Source organism: Oncorhynchus kisutch, linkage group LG25 (assembly GCF_002021735.2).
Source record: "Oncorhynchus kisutch isolate 150728-3 linkage group LG25, Okis_V2, whole genome shotgun sequence".
Lineage (NCBI taxonomy): Eukaryota > Metazoa > Chordata > Actinopteri > Salmoniformes > Salmonidae > Oncorhynchus > Oncorhynchus kisutch.
In genome coordinates this window covers 7954150-7980596 of record NC_034198.2, presented here as the reverse complement: position 1 = coordinate 7980596, position 26447 = coordinate 7954150, and the positions used below count along the sequence as shown (strand labels likewise).

The window sequence follows — 26447 nt, the reverse complement described above, 5'->3', positions numbered from 1 at the left end:
GTATCTCTGACAGGGCAAATTAATTACCATTACTTGTTCAGTGGTCACAGAACAGTTTAGCTATTGTAAAAGGGTCATTGTACAGAGGGATCAGGATGTTGCAATTGAACTAGGTGGTTGCCCACCATTCACTACTTAAGGTGTTAATGCTGGGATGGAACAAAGTCCTGCTCTCCAAGGTCAGAGTTGGAGATCCACACTGTATGCTCTCTCCAAATAAACATGGTCAGGAAAGCATGAAGAATAACAATATGACCACGTCTAAGTATATGTGGTCAGGGGGCAGCATGTAGCAGCCTAGTGGTTAGAGCGTTGGGCCAGTAACCAAAAGGTTGCTAGTTTGAATCCCCGAGCTGACAAGGTAAAAATCTGCCATTCTGACCCTGAACATGGCAGTTAACCCACTGTTCCTAAGCCATCACAGTAAATAAGAATTTGTTCTTAACTGACTTGCCTCGTTAAATAAAATAAGTGGCTGAACTCCTTTAGGCACCAAAACAAAGAAGACCCACACAATCAAGTAACCAACAATTCATTTAATAATTCATCTTTGTGGTCTCTAGAAGGGGTTTGAAAGGTATAAAATGGTCTTAAAATAATTGACCCAAATGTATTTTCCTCCTCTCAGTCCAGTCATGTGTAGTACGCACAAGTCTACGGATTCTTTTCTCAGTCGTCCAGTAGATGTCCCATTCTTCCACGTACATAATTTATCTGCTCATGGAACATCCCTGTGAAAATGACTTGCCGGCAGGCGTTCAGAGTCCAAAATATGATGCGACACAAACACAAAGCTCCCTCTCAGTGTATTCAAAGATCTGATCCATGAAGAGGCCAGAGGTTTTTATGGTTCTGTCTTACTCACATTCACAAGCATTTCCTTTCTCAGTCATACAAAACTTTTACTGCCTGATCTGGAACAACTTTAATTTGTTACTAACAGGGGAGTGCATTCGTGATACCTGAAAACAATGACAAATAACATAAAAAACAGTGAATATATTTATTATCATTATAGAAGATAATTAATGTTAACAATAATAATAATTACAAAGGCAATTTCACTAGACTACTGGTCCTGCTCATAATGTCGAGTCAGAAATGTGAATGGGAAAGTTTCAGTTTTAGACATTGTCCACCGTGGCCGCATAGTTCATAACATCATTATTTTAAATACAAGAGCTGGAACAGAGGTTCATAGAGCACAGAGGAGTGGTGAAGTTGAGGGTAGCGGGGTCATTTTTTGTGAGGAGCGGAGAACCGAAGTACAGAAGCCTATGGTTCTTTATCGATTTAGAATCTTTAGAAGTTTCATCGGTAATCTACAGTCTTTTCACCATAAAAGAGGACACACAAAAATAAAACTATAGAAATACTACTAGAGCCAGGACAATACCAGTGTCACGATACTCATTAGTGTCACGATACTCATTAGTATCGTGGCAAGAAAAAACACGAAGCGGATTAAACTTTAGACAAATAGCCCTAAATGTTGGAAACAAACATTGTTGTTATCCAGAGTCAAAAAAATTCTCTCCAATCTATAGCCCACAATATTTTACACATGGCAGGTTTTTAAACAGACCAAAGAGTTGTCTGCTGTGTGTTTTAATTTTTGCCATGGAAAAATATTTTGCCCCTTGGTATCATCCCAGCACTATGTACTACCATAATTCTTCAGCTCTCATCCAGAAAACAGCCCAACATGTTTGATTTATGCAAAGGGATTTATAGATCTCATTACTTAGAATGAGAGGATGAACCATTCACATGTACAAAATATGCACATCTCTCTAGGAGTTCATCTTACCCAACCTGAAAAAGCCTGCTCAACCTGATCATATTCAATTGGAAAAGCCTCCGCCTCTTCATACAGCTATCATTTTATAGATTTCTCAAATGGAAAAAAAAAAAAAACTTAAAATAACACACCAGGATGTACATAAACCCATGTACCTTAAAATTGCACTGATAGAACCATTGTGGATAAATGTACTGAGTCACCCTGACAAATCTCCGTATCCCTTCCCTTCACCGCCTTCGACCCAATCAACCAGCAACACCATTTGGGGGAGCTGAGACCGTGATTGGTCTAGAGCCTGAGTAAGCTGTGTGTGTTGTAGTTCCTAAAAGGTGTTCCATCTTACAGGAAACAGTGAGAGCAGCACAGTAATCCTGACATTTCCCCTACTACTCCTACGGTGTGTTCCTGTACTATCTGGACTCGCCTTCTTTGTGAGAGCTGTACAGTGCCAAGTCCCCTGGCCCACCCAGTCTACGGGTCGGGGTGGAAGACCTGCTTGTCACAGATGGAATGAGTGGAGGGGGGGCGCCTACGGACAGTGCCCCCACCAGGCCAGCAGGGGTCTTGGCAAGGATGCCATTGGGCACGTGGTGAGTGTGGAGAGGCCCCAGGCGGGAGTAGAGGCCGGGGTGGTGGGGCGAAGAGTTGGAGGCTCCAGGCTGATGGAGATGTGAGTGGGAGAGCATCCCGGCGTGCAGCTGCTCCAGGTGGGCTGCGTGAGAACCCGGTGGGTGGTGGGAGCCCGAGAGGTGCGGGTGAGCGTGCATCCCGAAGTAGCGTGCCCTTTCAAAGTCTTCCCTTAGGATCTGGGCGCGCTGCTGCTCATCCATGAGGCCGCCACCTGGGGGCCCCAGCTGAGGAGGGCGGTCAAAGTGGTGGGCCATCAGGCCAAACTCCTGGCGGACCGAGGAGGTAGAGGTAGGAGGGTGGTGGTGAGGGTTGTTGGCAGCCACAGCTGCTGCCAAGGCTGCCGCCCTCTCGGCCTCCAGGAAGCGCTGGGCGTGCTGGGCCTGGAGCAGCCGGGCCAGGTGGGGGTCAGAGCGCAGCGCCAGGTGGGGGTCCGAACGCAGGGCCATGGCCTCTCGGCGTTGCTGCTGCTGTTGTTGGGCAGCCAGCTCCCTCCATGGGTCCCATTGGAAGCTGTGGGGGTGCTGGCCGTGCCCCTGGGGTGGGCCATGGGGGTGGGTGGAGAACCTCTCCCCCCCTGGACCCACTACTATCCCCCCACCCCCTTGTGTGCTCCCCAGGTAGGCCTCAATGGCGGCCTGCGCTCGAGAGCGCTCCAGGAGGGAAAGATGATGGTGAGGGTTGTGCGGTGTGGGAGGTGGTAGGGGCACCCCGGACGTGGAAGTCAGAGAGAGAGAAGAGGGGGTGGCGGAGCGGTGGTGAGGGCGGCTGTTGGGCCTGTCGTAGTTGGGGGGCAGAGGCGGCGGCAAGGAGATTGGCACGAGCTCTGGTTCCTCCTTCCTTTCCTCCTTGACCTTGACTGGGGGAGGCTTGGGCACCGGGGTGTTGGTTCGGTCAGGCTTCTTGCCCTGGGACAGAGAGGTGACAGTGGCTGAGGAACAGGATGAGGCAGGGGGGCCTCCCTCTCTCTGTGATGAGTGAGAGGGTTCGCTGTGTAGGCTGTGCAGCGCTGCGGGCTGCTGACGGGGGTACAGATCCAAGGGAGAGGGGGCGCCGAGTCCAGAGGGCGGTGGAGTCGTCAGGACAGAGGAAGAGGAGGAGCGAGGTCTGTCTCTGTCTGTTGCAGCTGCTGAGGATGAAGGGCCTAGAGGAGGTGGCCTGGAGGAGACCGAGAGGAGCAGTCTTTTGTCTCCATTTCTGCGTGTCAGATCCTCAGTGAGACTGCTGGGGCCTCCCAGAGGGCCCCCGTGTCCATTGATGTGGGAGACAGGGGTGCTGCCGCGGTGCTGCTGGAGAGTGAGGGCCGGGGCCACTGGAGACATCCGCACAGGTTGACGACCATATAGAATATTGTCTCTGAAAAAAAAATAGAGGATGGTTGGAGAGAGGTATGCAAATTCAGCATTCAAATCAATTCCAGTATTGAAATTGTTAAGAGTAACATGAACAGAATCAGACAGAAAAATATTATAGAAAGATAAGTCAAGAGTGCAAACAGCAAATTTAGGAACTAAGTCGATAAACTAGAGTCGAGGCTGTTGTGTCTCACCTGTCTTTCTCATCTTTGATGTGAATAATGTCCTTCCCTGTGTCCCGCTCGTCCCTCTTCTCAGCCCCCTTGGCCCAACTGGGGCCAGCCAAGGGGGGAGGCCCACCGTGCAGTCGGTTCCAGGGGTCATGAGGGTTGGGTAAGCCCCCGACGGCAGGAGGCTCCTTGTGGCCGAACACCGAGCTGTTAGCTGGAGACAGAATAAAGTTAGTCATTTTAGTGGAGAGTAAGGACAAAGGAGTAAAGACAAACTATGCATCTTTTTTGAGGAAGAGAAATGGTGACTCACCCAGCGTAGGGCTGCCAAGTCCCCCAAAGGCACCAGAGCCCAGGGCTCCGAGAGGGGTGAACGGAGGTGAGCGGCCGTACGGATCTGCAACACATAAGTATATAAACATCTGGACTGATGCGCGGACACAAGCCTTACAGCATAAGACCTCTGGCAATATTCACTACTAGTGGTCAGACCCACTGGGGCCTATTAGAGTCACATGCTGAAGAGTTAGTACGCTTTAAATGTAATATCTTGGCTAATAAGGTGTTTTAGTGACCTGTGAGTAGGCAAATCAGTTCCTTGAGTGGGTGAATCAAAATGAGAAGTGTTTACTGAGGGTGCAAGTGGTACAGATGCGCCCTTTGAAACAGTTGTTTACCCAAGAGCGCAGTTGGAGTGAGGAAAGAGGTGGAGCGTTGATGGGGGGGACAAAATTAGACTAAAAATGATAAATAATTGATGAACTATTTGCAATGTCAAGGAATCTTTCCTCTGTGCCTGAGGTTTTGAAAAAGCCCATAGTTTTATCCTTATGGTGAATACAATTGCAGCACGTTTTCTTCAAACATATCTTGCTACACAAAACAAGCACCCACCAGTGGCTGTAAAGAGGCTGGCAGGTCGGTTATGGTCGTGGGCAGAGGGGAGGCCACCACCAAGGGGCCCTAGTGTGCCCAGGCCCCCGGAGCCCGGAAGACGAGCCAACATCTCGTTACGGAAGTCCAGCTTGTGCGGATCAGCCTGCATCAGCTGAGAGAGGACAGTGGTCAGTCAATGCAATGACCATAGCTTTTTCAATAAACATGGACAACTTGACCAGTATCTATTATTTTTGGGGGATGAGTTGATCACATCCGATAATGTTTGAGATGCTTCAGTGGTCAAATTAAAATGAGAAATACTTTCTTACTTATTTGATAAAAATCACAATTGATAGGATCAGATTGAATTGTAGTAAAAAAATAAAAAAAAATAAAGTCCCACCTTCACTTTCTTCTGATGTCTCAGAATCATCCATGCCACACGTACATGCATAGCACACCACTTCCCTGGTTTCTGTGTAGACAAAAACACATTGACTCAGTGACCCTGTTTTGCTTGCAGTAAGACTCAAGGCCTTGGCACACCGAGTCAGATGCGATGGTGTTAATGTCTGCCATATGAAATGTTCATCTGGCACGGCATCAACATGAGAATTGTGTGTGTGTGTGTGTGTGTGTGGGGGGGGGGGGGGTACAAGTTAGTAAGGCAAGCGTCAGTAATAAACAATATATTATGGGTCAGTTTATTTTTCCTGGACGAATAAAACTTTTTTTTTTTTTTTTTTACTTCTGATTCTGAGATGAGTAATGATGGAAAGTTGCAGGGAGTTTCACAGTAGGTGTGCCAAAAGTTGGAAGAAATCAGACACGGTGTGCAAGGGCGTTTAGTCAAATAGTTTAAAAATGTAGCAGTCATGACCAAAAGTGAGTAAGAAAAAAAGCTGTACAGTATCATAATACTTTCAAAAATGAAGTATTCAAGTGATGAAGCATCTGGCTTTGCTTACATTACTGACTTTCAACGATGTCCCAAATGGATCAGTTAGCTAAACAAAAGAAAGAATAGTAAACCATGTTTGTTAAGATTCTCCACTCTTTTTACTATTTGTTATTCACACTTTCCTGCACTGACTACTAGGCCCAAGTCTTTGCACATAATGCCTTTAGAGGCATGTGCATTGTCCATCGATCCCAGCTCAATCCTAGACTACAAGCTTCAGTTGTAACCATAGGCATCATATATTCCAAAATGGCCATTTTATACTGTGCATCTTACCCTGGGGTCTTTGGGCTGCAGGTGGTGAGGCACAACCCCCAGTCGAGCTGTCATCTCAGGACTTGTTCCCTGGGGGACAAGGGGCTGCATCAAAACACAGCAAACAGTTTGTCATCCAGACACAACATGACATATCATCCACTGACTTATGTAGCTAAAGCACCACTCACCTTAGGCTGGAAGGCTCCTTGCAGAGAGCTGAAGGGCCCATTGGGAGGAAGCACAGGCTGGATGCCTGGCACTGGGGGAGGAGGGTACTGTGGGAAGAACTAAATCAGCCACACACACACACAAGCAGAGGCTGGTTAAAACTACACTCCCTAGACCCCATTCTGCCTAAGTCCTACCACATTCATCTCAACAACCACCACAGCAACGTATAACCAAACCAATTCTGGAGCATGTAAACGTAAACTCACAGTGTTTCTGTAGAGTCCCTCCATCTTGCCATATTTCTCAAACTAAAACACAAAACACAAAAAGCCAATTAATGACAAATTCACAACACTGGCATTTCAAAGCAGAAGCTGCTCTGTGAAACCCAATTTGACAGGGTAGAATGTAATCGCTTACCAGGTGCTGAGGCGGTGGTGCGGAGGGAGTGGGGTGCAGGAAGGGGGTGAAGTGTTGGTGCGTATGTGTATGCTGGTGCTGGTGGTTGTGCTGGTGGAACTGGAAGGCCAGGGGCTGAATTCCGGGCTGGGCCTGGGAGGAGCGGCCTGAGGAGCCCGAGCTGGGGCTGGCCCCTGATGGACCACCGGGAGTAGAGAGGCCTGGCCCGCCACCGTTGAGCTCAGCCCCAGGTACGCTGCGGCGGCCCTCGCGATCCTGCGAGGCCAGGAAGTGAGAGTTCAGGCCCTGGCGCAGCAGGTCCTGGCGCAGCAGGTCCTGGTCTGCAGTAGTGGGACAGATGGAGAGGAATGGAGAATATATTTTAAATAGGTGATATGGAGCCCAAATAACAAATTTTACAACACTGACAGTAGGCTGTCCAAGAACCCAAATTAAGCTAGTAGTAGACCTGATTGGTAAATTAAAAAAACAGATTTGCAATTATGGCTGAACATCTGACTAAGGCTGTGAAAAAAGGTGAATAGCAAAACACATTGGTGCCAAATGTACAGTACCTGCTCCTGAGTGGGAAGTGAGGAGAGGAGGTGGAGGTGGAAGCCCAGGGGAGGGGGTGAACATGGCACCAGAGCCAGCACGAGAAGGGGGGCGCAGAGATGCTAATGACCCTGGACCTCTAATTAGGGACATCGACATACTGGAAGAGGGAGTTGGGGGTCGTATAGACAACGAGGAAGAAGCAGCAGAAGAGGATGGGGGCTTGACTGATGTACCGTTCCTAAGGAGAGAGAAAAGAAAATGTATCTTTTCTAGTCAACTTAAGTCAGCAGTCTTGATTTTAAATGTTTCTTTATTTAACCAGGCAAGTCAAAAAGAGTTGTCAGTTGTTTTATAAAAGTGGAAGAAGTAGTATTGGTACTGCAGTAGTAATGCTGACTATTAGGCAGATCTGGCAGTGACTGACCTGTTGTTGATGCCCATGCTGTAGATGGATGGGTGTCGCCCGGGGAAGGTGAGGAAGGACTTGTGTTTGGAGTGCGGCGGGCTGGGGTTGTGGTGGGCGTTGTGGCGAAGGCCATCGCTGCTGCCGTTGAGCTGTCCGGGCCGTGCGACCATGGCCGGGGAGAGGGACGGCAGGCAGGAGAAGGAGGGTGAGGTAGACAGGGGCTCAGGGTAAGGCGGCTCCAGACTCCTCTCCTGGCTGCGCTCCAGGCCAGAGACACGCGGGGTGACCGCCAGCCGGGAGAGGCCACAGCGGCCTGGCAGCGGAAGTGTAGGGCAGCCTTTGCCCATAGAGGCCATGCTCACAGGGATAGGTTCCAAAACTACAGGGTGAGAAAGAACTGCACTTAAACAAAAACGTGAAAAAAGAAAGGACACCACATATTATGAAATAAGTGCATACTGGGGTAAAAAAAAGAAACACCAAATGACGAGAGCATATTTAGAAAGCAAAGGCATACAGATAGGGAAGAAGAGAACTGCATTTTACCCTTCCTTGTGCTAACAATGAATATTGGCCCCATGTCACTGTCGGAGGCCTAGGGGATGAGATGAGGAAAACAAATAAATCTAAACCCAATAATAAGCAGGAAAAACACTGCTCTTCCAACAATCATAATTGTATTCTGTTTGATGCAAACAGTACCCACCTTATCTGCTGACTCGCTCTCTGTGTCACACTAAAATAACATAAAAAGCAACATTTAGGTGTGCCACAACATTCATAAACTACAATTATAGGAGGCAGCTGTGGTCATCTTATGTATTGTAATTGATAGAAGTATAAAGAAACTTACGATGTAGCCAGTCTCCAAGAAGAGGATGCCCCCACCCTAAAACAATTATAACAGTTAATATGTAAGATTGATGGTATTCACCTTCAACACACAGTGCCTTGCAAAAGTATTGGAGGCCGCATTTATTGTAGCTGGGGACTTTTATTAAAGGAAATCCGAGGAAAATGCAACCAAAACTAATCAATGCATCTCCTATGCTACATGTGGAACATGGACAATGGATCATTGCTACTCTCCCAATCAGAATCTATGCTTTAAGATTGATCACATGGACTGGGAAATGTTCCTGGTGGACTCTGAGAACAGTATCAACGTATACACTCACTTTGTGACTAGGTTCGTCAGGAAGTGCATAGAGGATGTTGTTCCCACTGATGATTAGAACTTATCCAAACCAAAAAACCCATTTGCGCAAAACTGAAAGTGCGAACCACCGCATTTAACCATGGCAAGGTGATTGGGAACATGGACATGTACAAACAGACCAGTTACGACCTCCGTAAAGCAATCGGAGGCAAAACGACAGTACAGGGACGAAGTGGAGTCACAATTCAACATCTCAGACATGAGACTACAGCCAATCACAAATTATAAAGGGAAAGTCGTGCCTAGCTCCAGGATTTACTAAAGACCTTCGCCTGTTTCGAACAAAACATTGCGCCGCCGACACGGGCTCCAGGCGATCACGAGGACTGTGTAATCTTGTTCTTTGTGGCCAACGTGAGTAAGTCATTTAAGCGTGTTAACCCTCGCAAGGCTGCCAGCCAAGATGGCATCCCAAGTCGCGTTCTCAGAGCATGTACAGACCAGCTGGCTGGAGTGTTTACGGACACTCAATCTCTCCATATCCTAGTCTGTTGTCCCACACTTGCTTCAAGATGTCCACCCTTGCTTTTCTGGGTACAGGAACAAAGGTAATTTAACTAAATTACCTATTGCCCCAAAGCACAAACTTCTGTCATCATGAAGTGCTTTGAGAGGCTAGTTAAGGACCATATCACCTCCAACTTGACATTCTAGACCCACTACAATTCACATATCGCCCCAACAGATCCACAGACAACGCCAGTGCACTGCCCTATCCCACCTGGACAAGATAAATACCTATGTAAGAATGCTGTTCATTGACTACAGCTGACTTAAATACCAGTGCCCTCCAAGCTCATCACTAAGCTCAGGGCCCTGGGTCTGTACCCCTCCCTGTGCAACTGGGTCCTGGAAGCTTCAATCTCCAGGCCATCGACTGTTAAACAGTCACCCCACTAGCCAGCCTCCACCCAGTACCCTTCCCTGAACCTACCGGAATTAGAGTAATAGTGTTACTGCTATTACCTTCACAACATACTACGAAATGCCTTTTGGGTCTTCGCGTGTCAAAAAAGATATGTCAAATAACACTATTTGACGCGTTAAATACGCTTTTAATTTGATACGTCAAATAACAGTTCTATTATAGAATGTTTTGCGTTCTGAATTTGCACATGCAAGCCAAGCGCCACCACTACTATCAGTAGCACTGTCAAAGCTGTACAAAAAAAAAGTCTGCAAACAACGGCCACGAACGATGTGTTTACAATACCGCGTTGGTAATAAAGCATTATTTGTTTGACCGCAACTCCTGGGGTAGCTAGCTAGCTAGCTAGCTAGCTTTAGCTTAGTACATAGATAGCACCAATATAACCAGCCTGAACACAAAGACCAGTACAAACTGCAGTCATTTTCATTATTCTTAGCAATGATTTAGGAATCCTTGTGAGTAAGTATTAGCTTAGTAGTATTAGTATTAACTTGTTGTTCACCTATTGAAATTGAACTTCATGTCATGAAAATAAATAGCTAGCCAGCTACTTAACCCGGTTGCACAAAGCTAACGTTATAAGCCGTCAGCTAGCTTCATCTGGCTAGTGAGGCTCGACCGGACTGGGTTATGAAGCTAGCCACAATAACGATTAGGCACAATAGTGGAATTTGCCGTTTGACTTCAAAATAAAAGTACCTATTTGAAAGTGATGCAGAAGATTACAATAGGTGGAATCAATGCCATATTTAGACTAGATCATGTTAAACAAGGTTGGAATGTGAAGCATTGATATGGGGTATCAGTCAACTCGGTGACACCCACAGAACACAACCGTGAAGAGTTTACGAAAATATTAGCATTGTAGCCCTTATCAGGGGACTGTATCTCCTCCCCAGGCAGCCTATTGTGTGTATTGACATTCATATTGCACTGTATAGCTTTACCTAAGGATTGGGGATTAATGAAATGGGCTATCAGTCTACTCAATACTAGAGGTTGAACGATTCATCGGCATGGCTGATTAATTAGGGCCGATTTCAAGTTCTCATAATCGGTAATCGGCCTTTTTGGATGCCAATTCTGGGCGATTACATTGTAGAGGTCGACCGATTAGGATTTTTCAACGCCGATTCCGATTTTGGAGGACCAAAAAAAGCCAATACATCTGCCTTTTTTTAATGTATTTGTAATAATGACAATTGCAACAATACTGAATGAACACTTATTTTTACTTTATAATACATCAATAAAATCAATTTAGCCTCAAATAAATAATGAAACCTGTTCAATTTGGTTTAAATAATGCAAAAACAAAGTGTTGGAGAAGTAAAAGTGCAATATGTGCCATGTAAGAAAGCTAACGTTTAAGTTCCTTGCTCAGAACATGAGAACATATGCAAGCTGGTGGTTCCTTTTAACATGAGTCTTCAATATTCCCAGGTAAGAAGTTTTAGGTTGTAGGTATTATAGGACCATTTCCCTCTATGCCATTTGTATTTCATTAACCTTTGACTATTGGATGTTCTTATAGGCACTATAGTATTACCAGTGTAACAGTATAGCTTCCGACCCTCTCCTTGCTCCTGGGCTCGAACCAGCGGCCACCCTCGAAGCAGCGTTAGCTAGCTAGCCATTTCACATCGGTTAAACAAGCCTAATCTCGGGAGTTGATAGGCTTGAAGTCAAACAGCGCAATGCTTGACGCAAAACGAAGAGCTGCTGGCAAAATGCACGAAAGTGCTGTTTGAATGAATGCTTACGAGCCTGCTGCTGCCTACCACCGCTCAGTCAGACTGCTCTATCAAGTCAGACTTAGTTATAATGTAATAACACACAGAAATACGAGCCTAAGGTCATTAATATAGTAAAATCCAGAAACTATCTCGAAAACAAGACGTTTATTATTTCAGTGAAATACGGAACCGTTCCGTATTTTATGTAAGGGGTGGCATCCATTAGTCTAAATATTCCTGGTACATTGCACAACCTTCAATGTTATGTCATAATTATGTCAAATTCTGGCAAATTAGGCAGCCCAAACTGTTGCATATACACTGACTCTGCGTGCAATGAACGCAAGAGAAGTGACAATTTCACCTGGTTAATATTGCCTGCTAACCTGGATTTATTTTAGCTAAATATGTAGGTTGAAAAATATATACTTCTATGTATTGATTTTAAGAAAGGCATTGATGTTCATGGTTAGGTACACATTGGAGCAACGATATGCACCGAATCGATTATATGCAACGCAGGACACGCTAGATAAATTAGTAATATCATCAACCATGTGTAGTTAACTAGTGATTATGATTGATTGATTGTTTTTTTATAAGATAAGTTTAATGCTAGCTAGCAACTTACCTTGGCTTACTGCATACGCGTAACAGGCAGTCTCCTCATGGAGTGCAATGAGAGGCAGGTGGTTAGAGCGTTGGACTAGTTAACTGTAAGGTTGCAAGATTGAATCCCCCGAGCTGACAAGGTGAAAATCTGTCGTTCTGCCCCTGAACGAGGCAGTTAACCCACCGTTCCTAGGGCGCCATTGAAAATAAGAATGTGTTCTTAACTGACTTGCCTAGTTAAAAAAATATTAAATAAAAAGGTGTAAAAATGGCCAAACCGGTGTCCAAAAATTCCAATTTCCGATTATGAAAACTTGAAATCGGCCCTAATTAATCGGCCATTCCAATTAATCGGCCGACCTCTATTACATTGCAATCCATGAGGAGACTGCGTTGCAGGATGATCACCTGTTACGCGAATGCAGCATCAAAAGGACCTGTGGCTGCAAGGAGCCAAGGTAAGTTACTAGGAAGTATTAAACTTATCTTAGAAAAAATAATCAATCACATAGTTGACACATGGTTGTTGATATTACTAAGTTAACTAGCTTGTCCTGCATTGCATATAATAAATGTTAATTTATCATCAAATCACAGCATACTTCAACTTTTCCTCAGGAATAGTGTTCCATACACATAGGTTGACAATACATGTGGTTCAATTCACAGTTGTTTCAGAGTCCCGCAATAAGAGTTACGATGCGAATGTTCTCTGGGTGTCACTGAGTAGACTGATTCCCCATGTCATTTATCCACAATCTATAGGTAAGGCTGTACAGTGAAATAAGTATGGCCCCAAAGCCATTCTACAGCATAATACATCTAGTGTGATTTCAACAGATGTCAAATTAACAAATGATTGTCTTTTGTTGATTTTATATAACACTCCAACCTCGTTTAGCATGATCTATTCAATTATGGCACAATTCTACTATTTGTATTCATTTGCATCACTGTCAATGACATACTTTTTTAATTTTGAAGGCTAACCGCAAAGTCCACTATTGTGGCTAATCCTTATTGTGGCTAGCTTCACATAGATGGGTCCGACCACCATTAATCAAATAAGAACTGTCTTAAACTGGGTTATTTTAGATGACACCTAGCTATATAGTTTGCTAGTTAACTAACTATAGCTACTGAAACAGATTGTCATTTTGCTATGTTTTTGGGGAAGAACATTGTTTGCATCCATGAGCTAGCTAGCTTTTTTATGACCAAGCACTGTAGGTGCGCGAGACAACTTCACCAGTATCATAGCATACATATCGATGACTCATTGTGACATGAAATACGAGTGTGTAATAACTACGTAAAAAAATGTATGAACGCGTTAAATTATTATGTGACGTGCAATCATATTCAGGTCCTGATTGGTCGACAAACTTATTTGACACGTCAAATAGTGTTATTTGACATGCATCTTTTTTGACACGCAAAGACCCAATCAGGACCTGAATATGATTGCACGTCACATAATAATTTAACGCGTTCATAACATTTTTTACGTAGTTATTACACACTCGTATTTCATGGTGTACCCTCCGACACATTGGTGCGGCTGGCTTCCGGGTTGGATGCGCGCTGTGTTAAGCGTTAAGAAGCTTGGTTGGGTTGTGTATCGGAGGACGCATGACTTTCAACCTTCGTCTCTCCCGAGCCCGTACAGGAGTTGTAGCGATGAATAGTTGACAACACCCTTGAATTTCCAAATTATACTTGCTGTGTAGGCTAAAGGTCACTAGGTTGGGATGCACACCACATGAAAATCTGGTTTCAAAGAGCAGTACTCTAGATATAGCTTACCTAGCGACATGGTATTTAGCAACTTGAAATTATCCTCATGTCTGTCTGACCTCAAGTTAATAAATCACCATCGATTCATCACAAGCTCAGCCTTCAGGGTGCTAAAAAGATGTCACTAGTAAGTTTTACTCTTCAACAACAGGTGTGTGTAGCCAGCTAATGCTCTCACTAGGCCATTACAAGTTGATGACTTCAGTCTGAATATTTGAGATCGGCCAGCTAGTTCCCACAAACAAGACCAACAGGATCCAGACCAGACATGCAAATGCTGCCTTTAAATAAGCTACTTTCAAACCAAAATGTAACATGACAACTACATATAACACCTGTGTATCTCATGCGGTGCACCTTTACCTCAATCTTTCTCCTCTTCCAACAGCTGCGGGAGAAGCTAGGTGGGGCCCCTTCCTCGGGCTCTGAGAGGGGCCTTTTACCATTCTCCTCCGGGCCCCTCTTCCTCTTGCTCCCCCTTCCCATGAGCATGGCGGCACGCTGGGTAGGCTTCATGGAGCAGTCCATCTGGAGAGAAGATGCATCCCAGTGTTAACTTGAGTGTAGGGGGCAGTATTTTGACGTTTGGATGAAAAACGTACCCAAATGAAACTGCCTATTTCTCAGGTCCAGAATCTAGAATATGCATATAATTGTCAGATTAGGATAGAAAGCACTCTAAAGTTTCTAAAACTGTCAAAATATTGTCTCTGAGTATAACAGAACTGATATTGCAGGCGAAAACCTGAGGAAAATCCAACTAGGAAGTGCTGTTTTTCCTGAAAGCTCTGTTCCATTGCACGCCATTTCTCCATTTAAAGGGATATCAACCAGATTCATTTTCCTATGGCTACCACATGGTGTGAACAGTCTTTAGACAGTTTCAGGCTTTTATTCAGAAAAATGAGCGCGTCAGTGGATGGCTGAGTGCCAGCAGAATTTTGCATGCGCCAACAGTGGAGCAGACATTTTCTCTCTCTCCTATTGAAGAAACTATCGTCCGGTTGAAACATTGATTATATATTGTAAAAACAACCTGAAGATTGTTTATAAAAAACTTGACATGTTTCTACGAACACTGGTTGGAATTTTCGTCTGCCCCGTCATGACTGCTCGAGCCTGTGGATTTCTGAACATAACGCGCCAACCAAATGGAGGTATTTTGGATATAAAAATAATCTTTATGGAACAAAAGGAACATTTATTGTGTAACTGGGAGTCTCGTGAGTGCAAACATCCGAAGATCAAAAGGTAAGCAATAATTGTATTGCTTTTCTGTTTTGTCTGCTGAGAGAGATGTCCTTACATAAACGCTTGCAAGCTTTCGCCGAAAAGCTTTTTTGAAATCTGACACGCCAGGTGGATTAACAAGCTAAGCTGTGTTTTGCTATATTGCACTTGTGATTTCATGAAAATATAATATTTTTAGTAATTTAATTTTGGCGCTCTGCAATTCAGCGGATGTTGACGAAAATGATCCCGCTAACGGGATGGGTGCGCCAAGAAGTTAAACAAGCAGTACAAAACAATTAGGTTCACTGAAACAATGACAATGTGTTGATTGGCTCCCTATTATTTCCCACACAGGTTTTCGCTGCCCATGTTCTGCCTTGACAACCACCAAGGATATTCCTACCACTGAAATTGGCCAAAAAAACAAACAAATGAGGAAGCCTTGACTGAGAAATGTTTCGGGGGAAATGAATAGCAGTCAGTGATGCCTGAACTGGTAAGGGAACCTACAGATGACTCAGATTGGTCAATAAGTTCCTGTTACAATGACATTGCATGTTTTAGAAACTACACTTTGAAGGATCTGTCGACATATGGGTAAGTGCATGGATACTGGATTGGTGCCATTGAACGCCTCAGAGCATGCTATATCAAATTCTAATCCTGAAATTCTGCATTTCAATTCAACAAGAATTGTTGGTCTAAGGACGAGCAGATTAATAAACATAGGTTATTTGTAATCGATGAATAATTAAGGTTGTTAAGAAACACATCATAGAAGATCATTGCGTCTGATTTCTTTCATTGTGGTTGTTGATCAGATCGCTTCACCTAAGTGTACAAGGTGTAAATTAACTGTGAATTTTTGGAAACTCAATCTACAACTGATTCACACCTGGAGGTGTGAGGAGATAACCAAAATAGTTCCAAGGTGGGACTTGTCCTTTTAAGCCTCTATAGTCTAAGCCCTGTCTAAGCTACAGTGCAATCAGAAAGTATTCAGACCTTGACTTTTTGCACATTTTGTTACGTTACAGCCTTAGTCTAAAATGGATTTCCCGCTATCTACTCACAATACCCCATAACGACAAAGCAAAAACAGGTGGAGACATATTTGGAAAAGTATTAAAAATGTGAATAACAAGTATTCAGACCCTTTACTCAGTACTTGGTTGAAGCACCTTTGGCAGCGATTACAGCCTCGAATCTTCTTGGGTATGTCGCTACAAGCTTGGCACACCTGTATCTGGGAGTTTCTCCTGTTCTTCTCTGCAGATCCTCTCAAGCTCTGTTAAAGTCCAAGTTCTGGCTGGGTCACTCAAGGACATTCAGAGACTTGTCCCGAAGCCACTCCGGCATTGTCTTGCCTGTGTGCTGAGGGTTGTTGTCCTGTTGGAAGGTGAACCTTCGCCTCAGTCTGATGTCCTGAGCGCTCTGGAGCAGGTTTTCATCAAGGACCTCTATAATTTGTGCCGTTCATCTTTCCCCGGATCCTGACGCTGAAAAACATCCCCACAGCATGATGCTGCCACCACACTTCACTGTAGGGATGGTATTGGCCAGGTGATGAGTGGTAGCTGGCTGAATGCCTGGCATTCAGGCCGAAGAGTTTAATCTTGGTTTCATCAGACAAGAGAATCAGGTTTCTCATGGTCTGAGAGTCTTTAGCTGCCTTTTGGCAAATTCCAAACGGGCATTTTACTGAGGAGTGGCTTCCATCTGGCCACTCTACCATAAAGGCCTGATTGGTGGAGTGCTGCAGAGATGGTTGTCCTTCTGGAAGGTTCTCCCATCTCCACAGAAGAACTCTGTCAGAGTGACCATCAGGTTCTTTGTCACCTCCCTGACCAAGGCCTTTCTCCCCCGATTGCTCATTTTGGCTGGGCGGCCAGCTCTAGGAAGAGTCTTGGTGGTTCAAGTATGATCAATGGAAACAGGATGCAATTTCGAGTCTTATAGCAAAGGGTCTGAATACTTATGTAAATAAAAACATTTTACACATTTGCAAAAATGTTTTTAAAAAACAGTTTTTACTTTGTCATTTTGGTATTGTTTGTAGATGGATTTTTAAATAATCATACATTTTAGAATAAGGATGTAATGTAACAACGTGTGAAAAAAAGTAAATGGATCTGAATGCACTATATTCGGAATTATTTTAAGGTCATAACAAGGATCATTTAGCTATGATCATTTGAATTTAGCCTTACTATTGCAAGCTATGACATGACGTGGAAAAGTACATTTGAATGTGGCAAGAGAAAAGATAATTCACCCTTATTAAACTTGCCAGATCATTTGCACAAGGGGGTATGGTATGTGGCCAATATACCACGGTTAAAGGCTGTTCTTAAGCATGATGCAATGCCGAGTGCCTGGATACAGCCCTTAGGAGTGGTATATTGGCCATATACTGCAAAACCCGGGGGTTCCTTATTGCTATTCTAAACTGGTTACCAACGCAATTACAACAGTAAAAAGTAATGTTTTGTCATGCACGTTGTATATGTTCTGATATACCACAGCTTTCAGCCAATCAGCATTCAGTGCTCGAACCACCCAGGTATGTTTACTGCTCCAATTACGTTGTAAACAGTTTATAAATAGCAATAAGGCATCTCAGGGGTTTGTGGTATATGGCCAATATACCACAGCTAAGGGCTGTAGCACTCAGCATTGCGTCGCACAAAACAGCCTTTAGCCGTGGTATATTGGCCCTTTACCACACCCGCTCGTGCCTTATTGGTTAAATAAGTCTCCTTTGTGCATGTGCATAACTATAGATATCTCCGACAGGAGAGTTTGAGTTTTGAAAGTTGGAAAGAGGATCTCGAAATCTCTGAGCAAGAAAAACTTGGATGAACATTAAAAAAAATGAATGTTAGGCTATTTTCTGGCAATTGTGCTGTTATTATGTACCAAATGTTAAGATTACGAGAAGCAATTGGATGAACTGCTATTAGCCCATACAAACACATTGAATAACAGATTCACTACATGGACAAACAGATCTTTTTTTTTTTTATTCTAAAAGGAAGTTTGTTCTGAAGTGTGTCTTATATCTGAGAGATAAGATCAGGAAAGTATTTTAAAAGATTTGACCCCTTATTTTTGGCAGTAAACAATCTCCATATATACTTCCATTCATTTTTTTTAACTGGTAAGGGGACCTTCAGATGAGTCTTGTGAGTGTCCTAGAGCAAAACAACCAACATGTAGGTTGCCAGTAGCCCAAACTGTTCGGAAGCTACAGACAGAAGTTGGCAGATCGGCTGTACTGACTTCAGATGAGTCCCAACTTGCTTGAACGCCATCGGATTTGTGAGTCTCATCTTTCCATAGAGGGATCATGATAGGTTTTCGTGACAACGATTTTCGGGATGTCTCATGGTCTGACAACACACTCTACTTCTGCCAACCTTCACCACAGATGCGGAAGTGTAACATCGGCAGATGCGGTTGATTGAGAATGCATCCAATGCTAAAAAACATCTTTAGCTTAAACTGACAATTTTAATTGTAGTTTTTATTATGCTAATTAGATGTATGCAGGGCCACAGAAATCGACTTTAGGGGGTTTAAAGTAGAGATTGAGGGAGGACAATTCACATATGTGGAGACCATTGACAAATGTTATTTAGATACAGTTGAAGTCCATCATATCTGAGTATTGTGGTAGGGTAGGATTGTGCTCACATAAGGAAATACAGACTTACCTCCAGGGCCTCAAAGCTGTTGAAGCTGGCAATTGAGAAGCCATCGATGATGTCCTCCTCACAGTACACCGACTTGCGCTTCCTCCGTCGAGGAGGCCTGTGTCTGGGGCCGGCGAACCCGGGTCGACATTCTCTACCTCCAGGACCGAGTACAGATCCTGGCCCGCAAAGCTCCTTTTCCGAGCCCGAGGAGGGCGATGTGGCCCGCTGCTCAGCAAGGTCTACTCTTCTCCTGCGCCGCTCTCTGTCTCGTTGAGAACGGGAGCGTCGGCTCTGTCTGAACCCACTGCTTTGACTCGGACCTTCCATGTCAAAACAAACAGCACCAGTCCCAGTCTGACCTAAGGCACTTTTAAAAATCCGTCCCAGTCGAAGGCACTTTCCTTAGCCAAAAGTTAAACACCACCACAAAGGCCCACACCGGAGCCTCTGTTAAAAATGGCGTTAAAAGTAACGTTAGTCTATTTAACTTGTGTCTTTTGCGGACAGAATGGCATCTGTGCCTTTCTCTCGGCTAAATTTGACTGTCATGTCAATTCACGAAGATGAAATCTTTATTTCCAGAATTGATGGTATTAGCTAGTGTGCTCAGCAGAAGTATATCCAAGTTAAGCTGTCAATACATGGCTAATTCGCAGTCTCAAAGAAGGCTAGCTGGCAAACCAACAACCAAATATGCGTATGTAAATAAAAATGACTAACGCTAGTTAGCTGTCCAACTTAACATGCTAGTTGTTATTCACTAAAAACGCCTATTTTATACGAATGTAACATTGACTGAGGGATTGCTACAATATAAATACACACCCATCTCGTTCTAATTACAATTTCGGCACGAGCTGACAAATTAGCTAACCTAGTTAACTAGCCAAATCGCACATTAGCCAATGATAACTAGCTAACGAAAGATAACATTAGCTACCTGCCACGGCCAAATCACCAGAGCAAGATCATTTGTTGCCAATTTAAAGCATATATATAGCTAGCTCATTTAGTGCATCCACAAGTATTCCAAGCATTTTAGTTAAACAGTTTGATTAACTGTTTCTGTAGCCAACTTTAGCCATACATAATAATTATGTTCACTTGGTAGTTGCTACCTAGCTAACGTTAAATGTATTCAAGTGCTTTATTATGCTAGTATTAGCTAGCTAGTTAAATAATTGTCTAGGCAGTTTATTGCAAACGCAATGTAGCTAATTATCACGGAGTAGACAACGTTATAGTAAACAAAAACATTATTTAAAATACCTTCCAAAGTATTGATTAGCACAAAATCCACAACTAGCTGTTACCCTGGAGCTGACAGTAGCGAACATTTTCTCCAGCCTGACGATGGGCCCAATACGAATGGTTGAATTATCAAAGAAAGACGTAGCTAGCTAGCCGTAGTTGGGTAGCGAGCTAATTTAGATACCTAGCTAATCCAAACTGTACCTTTTTTTTATACACTAAATCCGACGTTATATTGTGACTGTTTAGTCACCCACTATTCGTGTGTTATCGATGTCTCTCCCTACACTCATTTGTTTTTGCTCCACAACCATTAAAAACTAAATTATTCAAGGCCCTACTGAAGCCGCGGTCTTGAGTTCCATCAAGGAGGGTATCGACCAAGCCCCTGGCAGGACAACTCCTTCAGCGGCCCACAGTGTAATCCACTTGTGTCCGGGGAAGTTGAATTATTTGCCGATATTTCCGGTTAAACCAAATATCGTAACCAGTCTTCAAGTACAAACAAAATAGAACGATTCTCTAACGACCTTTCATTTGGAAACAAATATGAAATTTAAAGATCTGTGAGACAACCCTTGTCAATGTTCATTGTGCGCCTCAGCGAGTCCTCGCCTATCAGGGTCAGGGTTGCCAGGTCAAGCTAAAATCTCTAGACCAATGACCACTTAAAACCTACACAAAAGGCCTGGAAACTAGCCTTTAAAAAAATTCACAGTAAGAGAGTTGCTGCCATATTTATACAATTTGTTTTCTCCGATAACGTTATCGAGCCAATTAAGAAGGAATATCATAGTAACTTGTAGAAGCAAAATTCGAGTTTCCTCAAAATAATAATTTTTGCAAGCTATGACATGAAGTTAAAAAATCATTTGAATATGTGGCAAGATAAAAGATAATTCGCCCTAATTGAACTTGTCAGATCATTTGCACACGGGGTAAATAAATCCCCTTTGCGCATGTCCATAACTACAGCTAAATCCGACAGGAGAGTTTGAGTTTTGAAAGTTGGACAGAGGATCTCGAAATCTCTGAACAAGAAAAACTTTAATGAACAAAAAAAACGAATGTAATGCTATTTTCTGGCAATTGTGCTGTTATTATGTGCCAACTGTTAAGACTACAAATGGCCCATTTGCGAGATTGATTTATAATTTCAATGGACATTGGCTTCAGACAAAAATCTGGGTTTATGATTGTAATTCAATTTTGCCATGGTTTGCTTAGAGACAGGTAGCCAATATCCCCTGATAGGCCTAGATCTCATTTCAGATGGTCTACAGTAGCCTAGACAAGATGTGAATTGAACGATTTAGCAGCTTCCTTAGTTCAAATTAACAGACACATTTATTTAACATGAATAGCGAGGCGATTAAGAGGTAAGAAGTGTTTGTGTTTCCCAATAGCCTGCTGGTATAGGCTGAGGATGGGGTCATAATTTCAATCACTGAATTCAATATTAATAACATGTATATGAACTGAATATGCTTGTCAACAACAGCCAGTGTTTATTTTTTTAAATTTGTTTTACCTGTAGCCTAATCTGACACCTATTACCTTCAATCTAATTGCGTTCTAACAACTGATCGGCAATTGCGATAGAGCATTTCCAATATAATTAACTAAATATGTCCATTAATAATTGCATAATAACGCAAGCCTACAACAATATTAAACTGAAGTTATAGGCTCTTAATTAAATTGGTTTGCCAGCTCCACATAGGCTACACAAGTGGCATAAATTGATGTGCAATGACTCCAGCGATATCGTAATTTAAACATATTTATTGTATCAAATGGTAGCCCACAATGGCATATACATTAATAGGCTACTTGGTGGCCAACAGAGGCAAATGTATAATTCTTCACATTTAGCCTAACGTCAGTTTCATTGAGGACTATTCCCCATAAAAAGAACATCGCGAGGGAGTTCCATAACTACCATTTAAAATTTCCACTCCGCGGCCCCAGAGACTCAAGAACTAAGCATGCATAAAGCACTTCCCTTGATACTGTTCTTTAAGCAGTCCACATTAGAATACAGTTTAAACCACCTCTATAGGGGGTGATATGTGCTAGAATTAAGCCTCCGCAACCGCCTACCATTGAATGTCTGACTGACATGACACAAACACCTTACTAATGCCTGCTTGACGCCTGCGTGTTAATAATCCTAGGCAGCAGTTCCACCGTGTGGCTAACATCTGTGTGACGCCTGCATGTTAATGAAAGTCATAAGACTGTTTGAGGTTGTGGACAGGTGTCTTTTATACTGATAACAAGTTCAAACAGGTGCCATTAATACAGGTAACGAGTGGAGGACAGAGGAGCCTCTTAAAGAAGAAGTTACAGGTCTGTGAGAGCCAGAAATCTTGCATGTTTGTAGGTGTCCAAATACTTATTTTCCACCATAATTTGCAAATAAATTCATAAAAAATCCTACAATGTGATTTTCTGGATTTTTTTTCTAATTTTGTCTGTCATAGTTGAAGTGTACCTATGATGAAAATTACAGGCCTCTCTCATCTTTTTAAGTGGGAGAACTTGCACAATGGATGGCTGACTAAATACTTTTTTGCCCCACTGTACATATTCCTGAAACATGATCCATCGAATGCCTCAGCTGCATGCCTAAAATGTGAGAAATGTAAACAAGATGCTACAGTTGTGTGTGTGTGGATGGAGTTCCAAGAAAAGACATGAGAAGATAGCAAATTAGATAATGAGAGAATACCAGGCAGATGTTTGAGTACAGAATGAAATGGTGTAAACTTAACAGGCTAAACTTGTTGAGTACACTCTGAGAAAGGGGTTCCAACAGGGTTCTTGCTGTCAGCAATGGAGAACCCTTTTTGGTTCCAGGTAGAAGTATTTTTGGTTCCATGTAGAACCCTCTGTGGAACCTTTGGCACAAAAGGGTTTCTACCTGGAACAAAAAGGGTTGTCCTATGGGGACAGCGGAATAATATTTATAGGTTGTAGAAAACACATTTTTTTCTGAGTGTAGGCCTATATTGCAGTGGTGGTTCTGTGGTTTTCTGTCAAAAATAAATGCAACAGGCTCTGTGCGTGCCTCTGGAGGATTCAGCAAGATAGCAAATCATTGCATCACCCACTCAGTATGACTATAATGAACATATCTAACTTGCACTGTTATGCAATTATTAAGACTTACGATATATGTGTATAGTGTAAATAACTACCAATAGACCTAAATTATAAGCATTTAGTCAATCAAATAATTGCTGTGTAAAATGAGGAATGCAATTACTCTATTTAACTAATAGGATTAAATAATTGACACTTGTAATAATGGAGTTGGGAAGCATGTGCAGGTGATACATTTAATAAAACAAAACCAGTAACGAGACAATTCCATAAGGCTACATGCCGGTACACAAGAACAATACCAACTGGTGAGAAAACATAAGGGAGTGACACACAAAGGGGAGAAAATTATGAAGGTAAAATGTGTGCAGTTCTGTCCTTGAGCTGTTCTTGTCAAATGATGTTTTGTATTATGTCATTCTGTATTATGTTTCATGTTTTGTGTGGACCCCAGGAAGAGTAGCTGCTGCTTTCGCAATAGCTAATGGAGATCCTAATAAAATACCAATGAAGTCCAGGTGTAAATCATGATTAACTGGTGCATGTCATTTATTTAATTAATTTCACCTTTATTTAACCAGGTAGGCCCGTTGAGAACAAGTTCTCAATTACAACTGTGACCTGGTCAAGATAAAGCAAAGCAGTGTTACACATAAGCAAATGTACAGTCAACAACACAATAGAAAAATCTATGTACAGTGTGTGCAAATGTAGAAGAGTAGGGAGGTAAGGCAATAAATAGGCCATAGAGGTGAAATAATTACAATTTAGCATTAACACGAGTGATTGATGTGCAAGTAGAGATACTGGGGTGCAAAAGAGCAAGATAAGTAACAATATGGGGATGAGGTAATTGGGTGTGCTATTTACAGATTGGCTGTTGTCATGTCTTTGGCTATGCCGGATTAAGTGATATGACATGCTATTCTATAAAATCCTTTCTCTGTAATTAATATTACCTGATTGAGCTAATCATGTAAATGTAATTAACTAGAAAGTCCTGGCACCACAAAATAATATTTATAGAGCTGTTATCTTCCGAATAAACTCTTAAAGACCTAGTAATATTTTACATCAATAGCAGTCAATATTAAATGTCACCTTAATTCAGTCTCATCTGAAAGTTGTAAATTCTTGGTTATCTGCACGAACCCTGGCTAACAAGTTGAATCAACAATGCAAAATTGGGTTTAATTATTTATTTATTAAATACGTAACTAATCACACAGAATTACATATACACTGAATGAATCATACCTTGATTACAAATTACGTCAAAGGAAAACGTCCCTAGCGGACGGAACAGATATGACAGCTGGTTACACAAAAGAAAATGCTGGGTTTGAGTGAAAGACTTGAGGAACAAAGGGAGAAACCATGCTATCGTAAATACAGTATCTTATGCATTCTAAAATTACCGCCCATTTGGAAAAGGAAAATGCAATCAATATTTACTCTGAGCTGTGCTTCGGTAGGTTGGTGGTAGATGGAAGGCCGTGTTGCCCAACACAGTCCTTTGAAGAATGTCTCTGCTGGTAAATTGATCCGTTGTAGTAACGTTGTTGCGTGGTAGATGGTATACTCTGTCTGTAGCAAGTTCAAAGTTCATACCATTCGCAACTAAAGCTCACCCTGAGGTTGGCTTCGTTCTGTAGTTGTCTGAACCATTCTGACATCGGATCGTCATCCTAATGTACCCGGAACAGTTGACATGTTAGTCCTTTTAACGTATGGACCGTCGTCCTCACATCCTCGGAACAGGAGGTTACATTTTCGTCAAGGGCTTTATATAGTGGAGGGAGAAGGGTGTGTTTTCATAGTTTCATAACCCATGTCTCTAACCATATGAAAACCCAAATCTCTCATTTAGAAGCTAAAATTACATTTAATCTTTTCACCAATAATTTTATATTCAAACATTTAAATTGCCCAACCATACCATGTGAATCTGATAACTATAATGTGTAGACTTTCCACTGAGTTTGTCATCCTATCATTGATGAGAATGTGTCAGATGACAACCGAACTGACATCATATTCATTAAGTACCAACGCATACAGTGGGGAGAACAAGTATTCGATAACCTGCAAAATCGGCAGTGTTTCCTACTTACAAAGCATGTAGAGGTCTGTAATTTTTATCATAGGTACACTTCAACTGTGAGAGACGGAATCTAAAACAAAAATTTAAAAAATCACATTGTATGATTTTTAAGTAATTAATTAGCATTTTATTGCATGACATAATTATTTGATCACCTACCAACCAGTAAGAATTCCGGCTCTCACAGACCTGTTAGTTTTTCTTTACGAATTCCTCCTGTTCTCCACTCATTACCTGTATTAACTCGTTACCTGTATAAAAGACACCTGTCCACACTCAAACAGACTCCAACCTGTCCACAATGGCCAAGACCAGAGAGCTGTGTAAGGACATCAGGGATAAAATTGTAGACCTGCACAAGGCTGGGATGGGCTACAGGACAATAGGCAAGCAGCTTGGTGAGAAGGCAACAACAGTTAGCGCAATTATTAGAAAATGGAAGAAGTTCAAGATGATAGTCAATCACCCTCGGTCTGGGGCTCCATGCAAGATCTCACCTCGTGGGGCATCAATGATCATGAGGAAGGTCAGGGATCAGCCCAGAAATACACAGCGGGACCTGGTCAATGACCTGAAGAGCGCTGGGAGCACAGTCTCACCATTAGTAACACACTACACCGTCATGGATTAAAATCCTGCAGCGCACGCAAAGTCCCCCTGCTCAAGCCAGCGCATGTCCAGGCCCGTCTGAAGTTTGCCAATGACCATCTGGATGATCCAGAGGAGGAATGGGAGAAGGTCATGTGGTCTGATGAGACAAAAAGAGCTTTTAATCTAAACCTTACCCACAGGCAAGCATCATGACACTGTGTACAGGTACAGTGATTGGTAAGCTGCTCTGACTGCTGATGCTTACAGTTAGGAGAGGGAGATATAAGACTCCAGCTTCATTGATTTTTGCAATTCATTCCAGTCATTGGCAGCAGAGAACTGGAAGGACAGGCGGCCAAAGAAAGTGTTGGCTTTGGGGCTGACGAGTGACATATACCTGCTGGAGCGTGTGCTACAACACCACAGGTGTTGCTGTGGTGACCAGTGAGCTGAGATAAGGCGGGGCTTTACCTAGCATAGACTTATAGATGACCTGGAGCCAGTGGGTTTGGCAATGAACATGTAGTGAGGGCCAGCCAACAAGAGCATACAAGTCACAGTGGTGGGTAGTATATGGGG

General features: G+C 42.9%; 1 protein-coding gene across 6 annotated transcripts; it reads right to left on the bottom strand.

Moving 5' to 3' along the window:
* Window positions 1–521: 521 nt before the first annotated feature.
* On the bottom strand, window positions 522–20770 carry LOC109870075 (autism susceptibility gene 2 protein homolog). Of its 6 annotated transcripts, none has more exons than XM_020460400.2 (17): window positions 18833–20770; window positions 14247–14411; window positions 8442–8477; window positions 8295–8324; window positions 8135–8183; window positions 7607–7967; window positions 7200–7420; window positions 6646–6965; window positions 6492–6533; window positions 6243–6341; window positions 6073–6156; window positions 5804–5842; window positions 5239–5310; window positions 4851–5004; window positions 4270–4353; window positions 3981–4170; window positions 522–3787 (listed from the first exon to the last, which is right to left on the bottom strand). In XM_020460400.2, the coding sequence occupies exons 1-17, from the start codon at window positions 19139–19141 to the stop codon at window positions 2215–2217; spliced, it is 3828 nt and encodes a 1275-aa protein (XP_020315989.1). In that variant the 5' UTR covers window positions 19142–20770; the 3' UTR covers window positions 522–2214. The 6 variants fall into 6 exon arrangements, with proteins under 6 accessions (XP_020315989.1, XP_020315992.1, XP_020315991.1 ...); XM_020460403.2 differs by having other exon boundaries at window positions 6073–6141; XM_020460402.2 differs by having other exon boundaries at window positions 6243–6329.
* Window positions 20771–26447: the final 5677 nt, after the last annotated feature.

Coding starts and splice junctions, on each gene's coding strand:
- LOC109870075 (XM_020460400.2), bottom strand. CDS start 19,141: ATGGAAGGTCCGAGTCAAAGCAGTGGGTTCAGACAGAGCCGACGCTCC. Junction 7,968..8,134: donor CATTGTTAGCACAAGGAAGG/GTAAAATGCAGT, acceptor CTCACCCTGTAG/TTTTGGAACCTATCCCTGTG. Junction 6,534..6,645: donor CACCACCGCCTCAGCACCTG/GTAAGCGATTAC, acceptor TTTGTGTTTTAG/TTTGAGAAATATGGCAAGAT.